At 39.2% G+C, this 15,902-nt stretch overlaps 1 protein-coding gene across 1 annotated transcript in view; it reads left to right on the plus strand.

Annotated features, from left to right (window-relative positions):
- The first annotated feature begins 5,053 nt into the window (after positions 1-5,053).
- Positions 5,054-15,902, plus strand: part of LOC124554920 (tyrosine-protein phosphatase 69D) — a 407,323-nt gene continuing 396,474 nt past the window's right edge. The window contains exon 1 of the mRNA XM_047128610.1: positions 5,054-5,343. Within this exon, the coding sequence (XP_046984566.1) occupies positions 5,253-5,343 (91 nt within the window). The 5' untranslated portion in view covers positions 5,054-5,252. The remainder of the gene's footprint in view (positions 5,344-15,902) is intronic.

Consider the following 15,902-nt stretch of genomic DNA (forward strand, 5'->3'; position numbering starts at 1 on the left):
AACAACAACAGAGGAAGTGGTATTTATGCCACAAATGACCACTGTTGTTACATAAACTGGCATTACATGCAGCTGCAGTCGCTTAATGGGGAAGCAACATTGTTACAAATGCTTGTGCTGGAAATGTGACACTGTATTTCTCTCAACAAGCTATTAAATGTCAATTTATTAGGTACATAATCTGCACTTCTGGTACAACATGTGGTCTATTTTTACAAAAGAGATGCGTTTTTAAAGAGACAGATAATGGCTCTCGAGAATAGTGTACAAATGATTGTCAACTACCTGCAATCACAGGCGACAACTCCAAGGGGCCTGAGGGGCCGAGCCTCCTAAAAAATTCGTTTGGGGAGTGGAGCCTCCCCAATAATTTAAGAAAATTAGTAGTTATCTCATGCTTTGTAAAATCACAATATTATGTTGGAATTTTTTATCTTCCTTGTTTGACAATAGTTACCTTTTAAAATATATTCAGCAATGAATTAAAACAAGTAATTATTATGGTAGTAAGCTGGTTAACTGAAAACGGGTGGTGTGAATCTTGATAGTGTTACAGTGCTGATGGCACACATAGAATTTGTCCCGGTGCGCAAACCTTTGGATAAAGTCTGGGGCCGGTAGGCCAGCACTGCGGCCGTGACGACATCAAAAGGACTGGTGCAGAAATGCCTGGAACCCTCCGCCTCGCAGCACCTTGACGCTTCGACACATTACGATGCAGTGGCTATATAAAGCCCACACTGCTGTCGCAGTCATACAGTGTGGATAGTTTCATTCAGCGCATGCGGCAGACATGTTTAGTGTTCCGACTTTAGTGTCTAGTGGACTATTTTATATGAACACATTTGGTTCATTTACTTTAGTCTCTTAGTGTATTGTGAATTAAGTTTGCAATGGATAAATTTGTTACCAAAAAGACGTCCTTGGAAGTTGATGATACTGCAAGTCAACCTCCAACAATTATTGTGTCGTTAATTGCTTCGTCGTCTTTAAGCGAGAACTGTTCACGGCCGAAACCTGGAAAATCCAGTAAGGGAAGATCATTTCAGAAGTCTTGGATGACCAAATATATGTGGCTAGAATATGAAGCATCTACCAAAAAAGTTTTATGCAAAACCTGCAAAGAGGCAGATGCTAAAAATATATTACAATTTTCTTCATAGAAGGAAGGTGCATCTACTTCCACAGGGTTTTCTAACTGGAAAAAGGCTTTGGAAAAACTTCATCTTCATGAAAATGCGTTTATGCATAAAGAAGGTGTTCTGTCACTAAATTCTACCACTAACCGAAGTGTGGACTCCCAATCGAATGAACAGTTAGATAGTGATATCAAGAAAGGCCGTTTAGCTCTTGAGACAATTTTTACTACTGTGCAATTTCTATGCCGACAAGGACTAGCAATTAGAGGGCACAAAGATGTAAACTCAAATTTTTAAAATTGTTGGAGCTCCAAAAGAATGACATACCTGATTTTAAAATTGGTTAGGGCGTTTGGGGTATAACTGGTCATCCCACAAAATTCAAAACGAGATCATTGATCTACTAGGAAAGTCTGTGTTGAGAAAGGTATTGGCTTCAATCAAGAAGATTGAACATATTTCTAATATGGTTGATGAAACAAGTGATTCTTCGATTCACAAACAAGTGTCATTTTGTATTCATGTGGTTGATGATTCCTTAATCATCAACAAAGAACTTATTGGCTTAAATGAGACCCCAACACTTAATCACAAACTCTGTTTAATGTTTTAAAAGACTTTTTGCTCGACTTGATTTGTCAATGGATAACTGAAGAGGACAGTGCTATGATGATGCCTGCAATATGAGGGGTAAGTTCAAAGGACCAAAGAAGTTAGTTTTAGATATACAGCTAAAAGCACATTATATGCACTGCGCTACACACAGTTTAGACATGGAATTTGTAGACAGTATCCGCCATCTTATGTCTATGAGAGATACTATGGCTTTCGCCAAGGACTTAAAACACACCATAAGGGAATCCAACAAAAGGGTGGCACTTTTCAGAAGCATACGTTGTGAGAACGCCAACGACCAAGCTGGTCTATGACCCCTTTGCCCGACTTGATGGACTATGCAAGCTTCTAGTATCTTGAGAATATTGTGAAACTTTGAAGAACTTCTAGAGTTTTTCGAAACATTTTCTGCAGAGGACAAAACAGAGGCAGGTTGCAAATGTGCAGGCTACCTTGAGTCAATGCTACAATTCAAGATTTATTTCTTTTTACATCTTTATTCCCGTGCAGTGAACCCAGTAGAGGACGTCAATGATAAAATTCAATGCCTTCATCTAAGTGTTGTTGATCTGTAAACAATATATATGGGCTTGATTTGTATATTGAATAGAAGGTGTGACAGTTTTAAACACTTTTGGGACTTGTGTTTGAAAGAAAAACCTTCACAAGTTGATGATCCTTCACTTCCTTGGAATCAAAGTATACCAAAGAAGTATGAAAGCAACGAAGCCAGCTCACTGCACTCTTTCAAAACCCCATAATGAATCTTACAAAGTTTTTTACATTGAAGTTAGTGAAACGGCGCAATCTTTCATTAGTGCTCGGTTTACTTTAACTGGACTCACACAGGTCTTTGGAGCTGAACAGGAGCACTTGCTTTTAGTTTACAGAGGTGAAACAAATTTGGAAAAATCAACTGAGTTTTTCAAAAATAACATAGACATTGAGAGACTGCGCTTACACTTGAATATGTTAGCTGATATGGGTAATAAAAAACAACTGGTCTTAAAAAACATCGGTGATGTAAGAAAGTACATTACACAAGAGCTTGCAGTTGGATAAATGTTATGTGAAGTAGTGAAGTGCATTAAGCTTCTCCAAGTAGTTCCAATCACGACAGCAACAGCAGAAGGGCTCATTTTGCGCCCTTAGACATCTGAAGCCATATCTCCGATCAACGATGGGACAGAAGCGATTGAACAACTTGGCTGTTCTTCATGCCCACCAAGATGTTTTAGATGAACTGGATATCAGACCAGCACCAGCGACTTTGTATTCAGTAATCCAGTCAGATGGTCGTTAGTTGCACCTTCCTAAAGACACTCTAGCCCTAATAATGGCATTTAGATCTATATTAAAAATATTTTTAAAATAAAGAATTAAATACATACATAATGTTAAATTTTCAGTATCAAAATATTGGTACTTGTTTAGTGCTGTATTATTATATTACTATAGTACTGTATTAGTTATTTTCAGATACTTAAATATTTTTTGGGTGTAAGACCCAATTAAAACCCGCTATTTACATACTTTTTGACTCAAAGTATTAGGTGTACTTTATGAACTTCATTTACTGTATTAAAGCATTAACTTTGAGATATTGTTTTTATTTAATTAACCCTGAGCCTTATTCAAAGTAAACTTAAATTAGCTATTTCACTCATTAATCAAAGTGCTATTACTATGCGACAGCAATATTTTATGTTTTATTCTTTTAATGATAGTTTAGGATTTATTTAAATATAATTTCAGTCTTTTCAGAGCTATATATTCACTGCTCTGTAATAGTCTATAAGCATGATATTACTGTAAATTAAATTAGCTTTTCACGAAAATACTGTGCGTTTTTATGTTTTGTTTATTTTTTCAAAGGCAATAAATGTGTCAGGCGTGTCGAGCTTCCCGGAGTGTCGAGTTATCGAGAGTCCAGTTTTCGGGGTTCTAATGTTGATCATATGATTCTAAAATGCTAAAAAGAACTTTAAAACTCATTATTTTTCATCCAAAATTTATAAAATTTCCTGAGGCAAGACCCCCAATATGAACCCCCCCCCTTAATATTTTTTATAAGTCGGCGCCCCTGCCTGTAAGATACATACAATAAAGTCTCAAAGCACACTTAATATTCAGGCACACTGAAGTTCTATGGTTCCTGTCAGAATGTCAATCCAGCAAGATTTTGAGCTCGAAACATCTCTTGGCGACTGAATACTCTGGGGATTTAGACCACACGAAAATGCTGCTCCAGATCTCTAACTATTTGGACCCGAGAATATTAATCCATTGATATTATAACTGTAGGTAACCATATTAACAATGGGGCGCAGTCTCATGAAAGGCTGGATCATGACTGACACCTGATTAAAGAAGAGTGGAGGCTATGAACAGACTTCAACATTATGAACATCAAGTATAAACTAACAACAAAATTGAACTAGGAATACAGAGGATACTGCACGAAGTAACAATAAGCTGGGCGCAATGTTAAGGTACAAAACTAGAAGAGGATACCTTGACTGCCACCAGAATGTATGGTGGGAGTGGGTAACATTCACATACATAAACTGAAACCGTTCCATCTCTCTGTCATTAATCTGTACGCGCACCCTTTAATGGTAACTCGCTGTGGTGTCTGAAAATCCGGCTCTTCTTCCTAGAATTATTCTTACAACATATACACCGCGATACCATGCCTGAAAAATTACTATACATACTATTATATCACAACCTAATTCTGTGTGACTTTAAAGCGCTATGCTATTTGTTTTTAACAAGTTAATGTTTTTTTTTTTTGTACTCTACCTGCCTTCCTTTCACTTCGGGCCAGGACTTCGCCAGTGCCTTCTACTTAGAAGCAGTGCGTACTTTCTCCATTCCAGCACAAATTTCCTTGTAGAGCCTCGCAATCACTCCTTAAGCTTAAGTGTTTCCTATGCATAGTTCTAGAAGAGGATCTTCTCTATCAAACGTTTGTGCGTGGACGAAACGATTTACAGTTGCGTTTCCAACATCGATTTGTCTCATCGTGTTAGGATCGGATTGTAAAGTACTATATGTGCATGATCTGGTATAGATTTCCACTGCTAGTTATATTTCTGGCAGATTTATTGACGGTCATTATTCTATGATTATCCTTATTGGTCGATGAAATTATAAAATATTTTATACAGTTTTTCCCTATCTTTCCGCTATCTCACGAAACGCTTTGGGTAGAAGTGAAGAGTATTTTTGGCTCATTGATTTGGGTAGCTTGCTTCAAAGATCACAATACGTAACAGTAAACAATTATCTTTGAGGTTGTGTGATTGTCATGAAGTTGTCAGTGGTGTATTAAATTAACGTTTTCTGAGTGACAGTGGTCTAGTAACTGAAATATTTACTGATGGGTGCTGATTAGGGATTTGTTGAGAAGAAAATGAAATGGAATGTTGCTTAAAATGACTTGCGCTTGGAAATAACAGCGGAAGATTCATTTGAGACTGCCGGTGTGACGCCATGACTGAGAACCCAACCCCTGTTTTGCAGAATTTGTTTGGAATACTTGTTTACATATTCACAGTGACTGTGCTGCCTGCATGTGCCGAAGGTGAGTGAAAATTAAATTGCTTCAGAGTATATTTATTCTTTATTATTCGCACAGTTGAAGGCTTTTGACTGGTCGATTCGTCTGAATCGCGTATTTTATTTATGTTTCAATTGATACTGCTTTAGATGGAAACAGGATCTCCAGCTCTAACTAGAGAAATATGTTAAAAGCTACAGGAATTAACCAAAAATTTGTGTAAAATAATATACGTCTCTTGCTGTTAATAGGAATAGTTTAGGAACATTTACATCGAGATACGAATACCGACGTGATGTACTAACTTGTTTCTTAACTGTACTCGTTTTATGTGAAGTGCCCTTATGACATTATGTGTGAATGTAAACTGCACTCAGGATACCGATGATGGTCGTAATAACGTCTGTCTTAATTATAATTGCCTAATTAGCTATGTGTACACTTTTAAAAGTCCTTCTCAACTTTCTCAGAACAAGAAGTTTAGCCCTTAGTAACTGAAACTAAATTGTTGATACAGTGTTTTGAGGTTGCATCATGGTAGTTTGGGTCATGTTTGTATAGAATAAATACCGTGTCCTTTAAGTTCATGTTACAGGATAGGCATATATCATCTTAGCACCTCAGCATAATTCGTGTAATGTGTTGTTGAGAGACGTGTAAAACGTAGAGCTGTGAGAAACCTGCAAAGTAAGGTTTCCTTCCTTCAAAGAGGGAGAAGAGTACCTAGTGGCCTGCTGTCATATTTTTCTTGTTTGGTGTTTAATATGTGCACCAAAATACTCGTTGGATATTTGTTGTGTTATTAAACGTGGTGGTTTAGTTATTTATTAAGAATATTGCGTTGAATATCGACGTTGGTCGACGCTACTGATTGAACTGTTAACACTGCATTGTGTATTAGCATTCGTTGACATTCACAACAACATTGTCACTTACAACTATCGAGCTACTCTACAACTATCGAGCTACTCTACAGACCAGTCTGTCAACACTAACAAGATTTCTATTGTTGTCAATTCAAAGGGGCACTATTATTAATTTATTTTAATGCTTAACAGTGCTCCATATGGATGGAATAGTAGGTGCTACCTGCAGGCCTGTTGTTGTCACGAGACTAGTTGTAAACATTGTGGCAGTGTTAGTTGTTGTTGTTGTTGTCTTCAGTCCTGAGACTGGTTTGATGCAGCTCTCCATGCTACTCTATCCTGTGCAAGCTTCTTAATCTCCCAATACGTACTGCAGCCTACATCCTTCTGAATCTGTTTAGTGTATTCATCTCTTGGTCTCCCTGTACGATTTTTACCCTCCACGCTGCCCTCCAATACTAAATTGGTGATCCCTTGATGCCTCAGAACATGTCCTACCAACCGATCCCTTCTTCTTGTCAAGTTGTGCCACAAACTCCTCTTCTCCCCAATCCTATTCAATACGTCCTCATTAGTTACGTGATCTACCCATCTAATCTTCAGCATTCTTCTGTAGCACCACATTTCAAAGGCTTCTATTTTCCTCTTGTCGAAACTATTTATCATCCATGTTTCACTTCCATACATGGCTACACTCCATACAAATACTTTCAGAAACGACTTCCTGTCATTTAAATCTATACTCTATGTTAACAAATTTTCTTCTTTAGAAACGCTTTCCTTGCTATTACCAGTCTACATTTTATATCCTCTCTGCTTCAACCATCATCAGTTATTTTGCTCCCCAAATAGCAAAACTCCTTTACTACTTTAAGTGTCTCATTTCCTAATCTAATTCCCTCAGCATCGCCCGACTTAATTCGACTACATTCCATTATCCTCGTTTTGCTTTTGTTGATGTTCATCTTATATCCTCCCATCAAGACACTGTCCATTCCGTTCAACTGCTCTTCCAAGTCCTTTGCTGTCTCTGACAGAATTACAATGTCATCGACGAACCTCAAAGTTTTTATTTCTTCTCCCTGGATTTTAATACCTACTCCGAATTTTTCTTTTGTTTCCTTTACTGCTTCCTCAGTATGCAGATTGAACAACATTGGGGAGAGGCTATAACCCTGTCTCACTCCCTTCCCAACCACTGCGTACTGCATCACAAGTGACTTCTCTTTTATTAGATCTGTAAAGACAGAGGAAAATGCCTATTGCAGTTAGTGTCGGAACATGGGAATCGAGGGTGTTTAGTTGATATAAGTTAAGAGAGAGATCTTATGTTGGCATATTGTGCAAAATTGTCCCTCTTCTCTATAGCTTGAACTGGTTGCTAATTAAATATTTTACTTGTTTGTTGAGAAAATTGGCAATGAGAAGTTCCTGTCCTTAAAATCTGTCATCCAGCTACTGAGAAGCATTGAAATTACATCAGTATTATGTTTGGTACCATACTAGGGCCAAGAGGAATGTTTGACACGAGTAGTCTGCTTTGGCCAGTAATTAAATGTTAATGGCTGCTGTCAAGTCAAATTTTCATGGATGTATTCACAGTATGATGTGGGCTGGGCAAATGACCAGTGGGCAGGACGTTTATAAATGGGCATTTGACTGGTATGCATTTCTTGATAATAAATGTATTCTTAAATGTTAAACTGTTTTCAGTGGAAAAAATCCTTTGTTGTCAGATGTGGTGACGTTTGACACTGTCTATAGTTTTCTATTGTACCCTTTTGTTTATCTACTTTCATATGACTGCACTGCTGTGAAGAGAAAATGAGAACACTAACATGAAAAAAGATTTAATAACAAAGAATTGATGCTGAAATCGTTAGATTCCCAGAGAATCGGCAATTCTTTGATTCGTGGAAATGGAATTTGGCACATGACTCATCCCTAATTAAAATCATTATGGATAAACTTTTTTTACTCTAATATTTTTGCAGTAGTATAGTGTAAGTAAAAACTCACCAGGGTAGCCGAGAGCCCAAATTTGCTGCTTCCTTGACTCGGGTAGGTGCGCCGGCCCCGAATCGAATCCACCTGGCAGATTAACGACAAGGGCCGGTATGCCAGCCAGCCTGGATGTGGTTTTTAGGCAGTTTTCCACATCCAACTAGATGAATACTGGGCTTGGCCACACATTCCGCCTCAGCTACACCACTTGCAGACATTTGAAAATATTCACACTGTTTCATTGCTTACACTAGACCCAGACAGCTGGGGTACACTACATATGCCCCTGGGGGTTTGGGGTGGCGGAGGGAAGGGCATCCGACCAGCCACTGCAACTAACACTGCCGAATCTGTAATAACACGGCTGACCCTGCATTGAAGTGGGACAAAGGCCCGAAGAAAGAAGTATAGTGTAAGTAAAAATACAACCTACAGCCTGTCTACTTAATGTAAACTACACTTTATTTCCAAGAATTACTTTTAAACTTGAATTTTGTTTTCTGTCCAATTTATGTTCCGTACTAACTCTTCCCTAACTCTCAAGTTCCTTGTTTCAACTTGATTACCCAATGACTACAGAAACAATGTTGCAAATATCTTTTCCATTACAAAATATCAGTTTAAATTTTTTTATAATTGCCGCTTATCAGTTAATCTTAAAATGCATAAATGTCTATATGTTTATAAATTGTGGCCATTTATCCTGGGCATTTGCCCCCAAATTATAAATTCCCATACATTTTACAGCATTAATTCACAGGTTTGCTGTTGGTTGGCAAAGCCAGTGAATATATAGCAAACAAACTGGTTGTGGTCAATGCCTGAGGTCGAGGTTAGGTTGGAAGATGACCGTTTGGTTGTGAATTGACAAAGCTAATGAATGTGATACTAAAGAAACCTAGTTGTGGTGACATATTGATCTGTAGCTTAGCCTGTTTGAAAGAATTGCCAATAACTTCGCAGTACTGTTGCAGTATTGTTTACGGGTGTTTGTCGCATGTTCCCTGTGTCACTGATTGGTTGGTTGATTTTGGGGGATGGGACTATACAGTGAGGTCATCAGTCCCATCGGATTAGTGAAGGACGGGAAAGGAAGTCAGCTGCGCCCTTTCAAAGCAACCATCATGGCATTTGCCTGAAGCGGTTTATGGAAGTAATGGAAAACCTAAATCATCCTGGCCGAATGTGTGTTGGAACCGTCTTCCTCATGAATGCCAGTCCAGTGTATGTCACTGGTGAAAGCTGACAACTTGTATCAAACATTTCTCTGTATCTCCATACTGTCTATCAGAAAGAGTTGTAAGTGAGGGATTCGTATGGTGGGTCATTTTTGAACACTATTTCTGATAAGACAGTAACTTAGCATGTTTTATGTAATGGCCGCAGATAGAATAATCTCAGACTGGACAAGAATAGGGAAGGTGTGGTGCTGGACCCTGCCGGAACCTTGGTTGTGGTGACAGGGTGATCTGTAGAGCAGCATGATGTCCAGCTTACGTTGAAAGGTGACAGTTTGGTTGAGAGTTGGTGAAGCCAACAAATGTGAAAGTCAAATAAAGGTTGTGGGTATAAAATTGAACGGTAGCTCAGTCTAATGTTTACGATGAAGCCATATCGAAAAATATAAGGGCGGGAGGGACAGTGTGTAACTTTAACCAAGAGTGTTAGTCATGGCGTTCAAAGTTGGTTAGTTTCATGTTCCTTGGACCATTGAAACTTTTTTTTTTTTTTACTGGCTGTCAGACATTTTATATCTCTGAGTAAGTGATCAAAAATTTTGGTTGCAGCATTGTGCACTAACTTTGTGCTAAAGACATCCTTTATGCAGAATGGTGATGACAGAAATGACCTTTGTCTGAATATGCTGACTAGAAAACTTATTGAAATGGTGCTTTCAGGCAAGTGTGTTGTTTATTGGCCAGTGAACTAAGAACTTTCCTGTGTGAAATGCATTGACAAAACATGCTTTCTCATATATCATCTCGGGGCACTACATTTTTTTGGGGGGGGGGGGGCTAGTGTGTGACAGTGCCGCCCCCCCCCCCCCCCCCCTTGCTCCTCATTCCTCATCCTGAAATCACGTTTGTGCTAACAGAGAGACTGTAGTACTTTGGTATTGTTCGATTATTTAGCTATTATTCATATAATGTAATGGCATGTTCTGTGATTGTGTGACAATATTACAGTGATTGTATGGAGATGTTATGAACAGCACATACTTCATACAAAATACAATAATCGTGAAATTGCTGTACTGTGGTGCATGCACTTCGTCAGTGTTATACTTGAGCCGCAGTGCAGTTTTGGTAGTGCTTTGTGTTGCTTGAGGTAGCGCTCTCTTTTTTGGTAAATTGCAATGTGAGGAAAGTGAATCGATGGGTTATTTGCAAAAGGCCATTACATTTGGTGCTGGGTGGTGGATCCAACAATGAAGTTTAACAGCTGTATGTTAGAGGAGAAGATGTGTGACATGCTGTGAGTGCCATAACTTTCCTTTAGAAGTATGGCATGTTGGTGTAACATGTTAAAGTTCAGAATATGGAGAGGCTATGAAAATAGTTGGAATGTCTGCTTGTCTGCTTCCCTTCCGGTAACACTGCCCCCCCCCCCCCCCTTCCTCCTCCCTTCCCCCCTACACACACACACACACACACACACACACACACACACACACATTTCAGTCTTTCAATCTCAAATTATTTTTAATTGGAGATTAGTGCTGTTTATTTTATTTATTATTTTTGGTATCCGTTCTTTTAATTTTGTGCCCACGAGAGAGGTTGGTGATTGTTCAGTTATTGATTGGTTGCAAAGGGGAAGTATAGGAAGATTAATGTTTTTTAGTATTTCCTCTTATTGTTTATTTCAAAAGGATTTTCCTTCAGTTTTTAGCTTCAAAAGAGTTTGTATGGTATTTGTTGTGAGGAAAATGGATGTTTGTTTGTGGGAGTGGTTTTACTTTTAGTTGGGGTGGAAGGGGGGGGGGGGGGATGTAGGAGGCAATAAGCAGGGCGATGTTCACGGAAAAAGTAGGGGAATAGTTATTTTATTGGATTATGTTAATTTTAGTTATAGTTAGTTTGTGCGTTGAATGGAGCTGTATTTTTTGTTTCTTTAACTATGAGGAAGTTACACTCACGTACAGAAAAAAATAGATCACCTTGAACAACTAGATATAAGAAGTTCATATTCACAGGACATGTACCTTAGTGTGTTCTGCAGAAATGATTAGCATTTGAACCATGTGAGCCTGCAGGTTTAAGGTCAATATCAATATCGTGATGCCTCACCACGTAGTAAGAAAATTTGCCTGAGGCTCTCATTGTCGCTATAGACCGAAAGTAATGGATCAGTGTGACTTGAGCAGATGTGCAGGACGCCTGACAGATGCATATGCTAACTGTACCATCAACTTAGTGAGTGTGAAAGAGGGCATATTGTTGGCATGAGAGAATGTGGTGCTTCCATCTGGGAAATCGTTGCTCGTGTGTTACTAAGTGGTTCGGCAGTGCTGTGGGTGTGTGCAGAATGCTCCATGGAAGGCTTAGAACACAACGAGGTGGGTCAGATCACCCCACCCATCCTACCCCTCCGAGAAGATTGACACTTGATCAGAATGGCACTGCAGGACATATCGGAGTCGTCCTTGGCTCTGATGCAACAACAGTGTAACACATCGTACACTATCAGGGGTGACAGTCCTTTGGTGCTTATTACGGCATGGGCTACATGTGTGTTGTCCACTTCTCAGCCTACCTTTGATGATGAACTTGCAGAAATGTGCCAGACAGCAAAGGAGTTGGAACGACATCACTGGGGACAGGAAATGTCATCAGATAGTGTTTTTGAATGAATCCAGGTTGTGTGTGCATTTGAAAATGCTAGCCACGTTTTGCTTTGCCACAGATGGGGTGAAGGGTGGCATCACTGTGACTGCATTCGCTCAAGACATACAGCGCCAACTCAAGGTCTTACGGTATGGGGTGCTATTGGGTACAACTACAAATCATAGTTGGTGCATGTCCAGGGCATTGTGACCATTGTGAGCTACGTGAATGATGCCCTGCAACCCGTAGCCATACTCTTTCTGCGCATCATCCTAGATGCTGTTTTTCAATAAGACAATGCGTGACCACATGTTGCTGCATGAACACATCCCTTCTTGGTGTCACAGGATGTCAGCATTTTGCCCTGACCTGCCAGATCACCAGACTTGTCACCAATTGAAAATGTGTGGGATATGGTGAAATGACGGGTGGAGTGCTGTGACCCAATGCCAACCACCACAGATAAAATTTGCAAACAGGTGAATGCAGCATGGATGGCTATACCACAGGACACCACTCGTGCCTTGTACGTGTCAATGCCATCATGCATGGAAGAAGTTATCATGGCACATGGTGGCCTGCTAGGCAATAGCACACATGCTGAACTGAGGTGACTGAACTCTGTGAATATGAATATCCTATCTCCAGTTGTTCAAGGTGTTCTGTTTTTTTTTCTGAACATGAGTGTATTTGATATGTATGTTGTTATAAGATGTATTTTCCTTCAGTTTTTTAATTTTATTATGAATGTATTGTTCTGGTTTGTTGGTATCATTGATCTCATTTTAGCTATGTAAATAGGCTGGAGTTAATGATACCAGATATTTGTTCATGTTGGCATACTATGTGGCTTCTTTGTGTATACTGTATTCATGACTGGTGTAGTTAATTTTTTTCTGTAAAGGTTAACTGAAGTGATGATACATATTTTGTGGTATTTTTTTAGAAAATGTATATCATGTTAGGTTACGTTAATGGACTTCGGTTTAATTTTTAGATCTGTTTTGTATTTCAGACAGGGTTCTCTCTCAAGTTTGTCCCTGCCAAAAACACCTAATTTCTTGCTTGTGTCCTGTTGTGGCATTGTGGCTGTGGCTTATTTATAATATATTTTTATGCCAAATACATGCTGTGTGTTTGTTATAGTTGCGTGAATGATTGTGTGGTTGCTATATTTGGATTTAATTGAGTTGCTAATTTCTGCCATTTTTGTGACAAAACACATTGCAGTTATATATCAGTCTGCCCTAAGCTCCCAATTGTTACATTAAGCTCTGGATTTTCTGTAAATATACTTAAATATCACAGATTTTTCTGTGAACTTCTAAATTGTCTACACGTGATCCTAGAGAGATAATGATATTATCCTAAAAGTTAGTTGTGTACTGGTGTATTGTGAACAGTGTCAGAGTGGCTATTTCGTATCCAAGGACTGCATCATTGTCTTTATGTGGTGTTTGGTTATCATTGAAGACCAGACTGTGGATTCTCCACTCACAAGAAGCTTCATGTGTGTATGATCGAATATTTTGGAAGGGTACATCTCAGTTGTTGCACGATTATGTGGAATGGTGTTAATTATGTGGAGTTAGCATTATAACCAATCCTGATTCTAAATGGCGGAGTTGATTAACTTCAAGCAGTCATCATATTGAGGCTCAACATTGTTCCACAATTCTACATGAACTGGCATTGATGGGAAGGCCTTTTATTTTGTTAATTGATCTTTTGAACCTTCAAGAAAATGAGTTATGTGGTCGCTCTCTCTCTCTCTCTCTCTCTCTCTCTCTCTCTCTCTCTCTCTCTCTCTCTCGTCGGTGCTGAATCGCTGGGACCACAATTAACACTGACAAGTAGCCTACTGTGAGACTCTGAAAAATCTCAAACGGGCAATTCAGAACTGGAGAAGAGGAATGTTGAGCAAGGGTGTACACATTCTCCATGACAATACTCGCCCACACATCGCTCGGCAAACCATTGCTCTCCTGCAACAGTTTCAGTGGAACATAACCACCCACCCACCCTACAGTCCTGACTTGGTGCCCAGTGACTATCACGGAACATTTTGCCGGAAAGCAATTCAGCTCCGATGATGGGGGAAAAAGAAGAGATTCATAACTTTCTGAACAGCATTGCGGCGAGCCGGTGTGACATGGGCACACAAAAACTGCCACAGCGTCTACAAAAATGCATTGACAGAAATGGTGATTATGTCGAAAAATAGCTAGATGTTCAAGCTGTAAACTGATGTAAACCATTGTAGAAATAAACAGGACCGAGTGAGATGGCGCAGTGGTTAGACACTGGACTCGCATTCGGGAGGACGACGGTTCAACCCCGCGTCCGGCCATCTTGATTTAGGTTTTCTGTGATTTCCCTAAATCGCTCCAGGCAAATGCCAGGATGGTTCCTTTCAAAGGGCACAGCCGACTTCCTTCCCCATCCTTCCCTAATCCGATGAGACTGATGACCTCGATGTCTGGTCTCCTTCCCCAAAGCAACCAACCAAATAAACAGGGCTATGTCCTTATAAAAAAAATAAGAGACCTTACTTTTGTGATAACCCCGTATTTAGTAATTCTCCTTGCAGTCATTTGTATTTTACTTAATTTCTATTTGTTACCAATCCTGCCTATTATTTGAATGTCCTTTGCAATTATATTTTCAACCTTGACAGCTTCATAATGTTATTAACCTGTGGTGAATCTTTAGTATCCCTCACTACCTCAGTTAGTACTGACACATCAGGTATACACCAAACACTCCAAACAAAGTGGTACCATTGTAATGGCAGTAGGCTCATATCTGAGAGGTACAAGGCTCGTATTTCTATCCAAATTTCCTGTTTTGGGTTTCACGTGGTTCCCTTAAATCAGTTGAGGGTGATTTCGTAAACAACGTTAAGAATGATATCCTGCCTGAAGCTCGCTAATGAACTTGACATTGATAAGATATTAAGGTGCAAATTTTTCTATGAGTAAAAGATATCAATGTAAGTCAAAGAACCTTTACAAGTTCTTCCTCAGTATTACATGTTTAGGACTGATTATGCAGTAAGCTATGATTTTTGTTTATTAGGATTTTCCAAACAAATAAACTTGCTAAACAACTACAGTTGAGGAGGAGAAGAAAGAGCAAATTCAACTTGACCCGGTGTGATACATACTCACTTCCTGTGTTGTTCTGTTGTTGTTGTTGTCACCAGTCCTGGGAATGATTGACACAGATGTCTACGCTAGTTTTACGCGAGTATTTTCATATCTCCATAAGTACTGCAACCTACATTCATATGAAACTACTTGCCGTTCTCAATTCATGGTATCTCTCCACTACTTTTACTCCACTCACTTTCTTCCATTATGAAATCAACTAGCTGGCCGGAGTGGCTGAGTGGTTCTAGGCGCTACAGTCTGGAACCACGCAACCGCTACGGTCGCAGGTTCAAATCCTGCCTCGGGCATGGATGCGTGTGATGTCCTTAGGTTAGTTAGGTTTAACTAGTTCTAAGTTCTAGGGGACTGATGACCTCAGAAGTTAAATCCCATAGTGCTCAGAGCCATTTGAACCATTTGAAATCAACTACACCTTGATATGTCAGGGTGTGCCTGTCCTACAAATGTGTCCTTCATTTAGTCAAGTTTTTTCATAAAGCTCTTTTCTCCCCAATCTGATTCAATAGCCCATTATTAAATCCACCCATAATCTTAATCATTCTTTTGTTGCATCTCACTTCAAAAGTTTCTATTCTCTTCTGTATAAGGCTGTGCTCCATTCCTAACACTTTTATGTTTAGTGTTAGTACATTTCTTTCTTCTTTTAGGAAATCTTTTTGTGCTGTTGTCAGTTAACGTCTTATGTACACTCTACTCCGATGATCATCTGCTAT

The sequence above is a fragment of the Schistocerca americana genome, chromosome X (genome assembly GCF_021461395.2).
Source record: "Schistocerca americana isolate TAMUIC-IGC-003095 chromosome X, iqSchAmer2.1, whole genome shotgun sequence".
NCBI classification, from domain to species: Eukaryota; Metazoa; Arthropoda; class Insecta; order Orthoptera; family Acrididae; genus Schistocerca; species Schistocerca americana.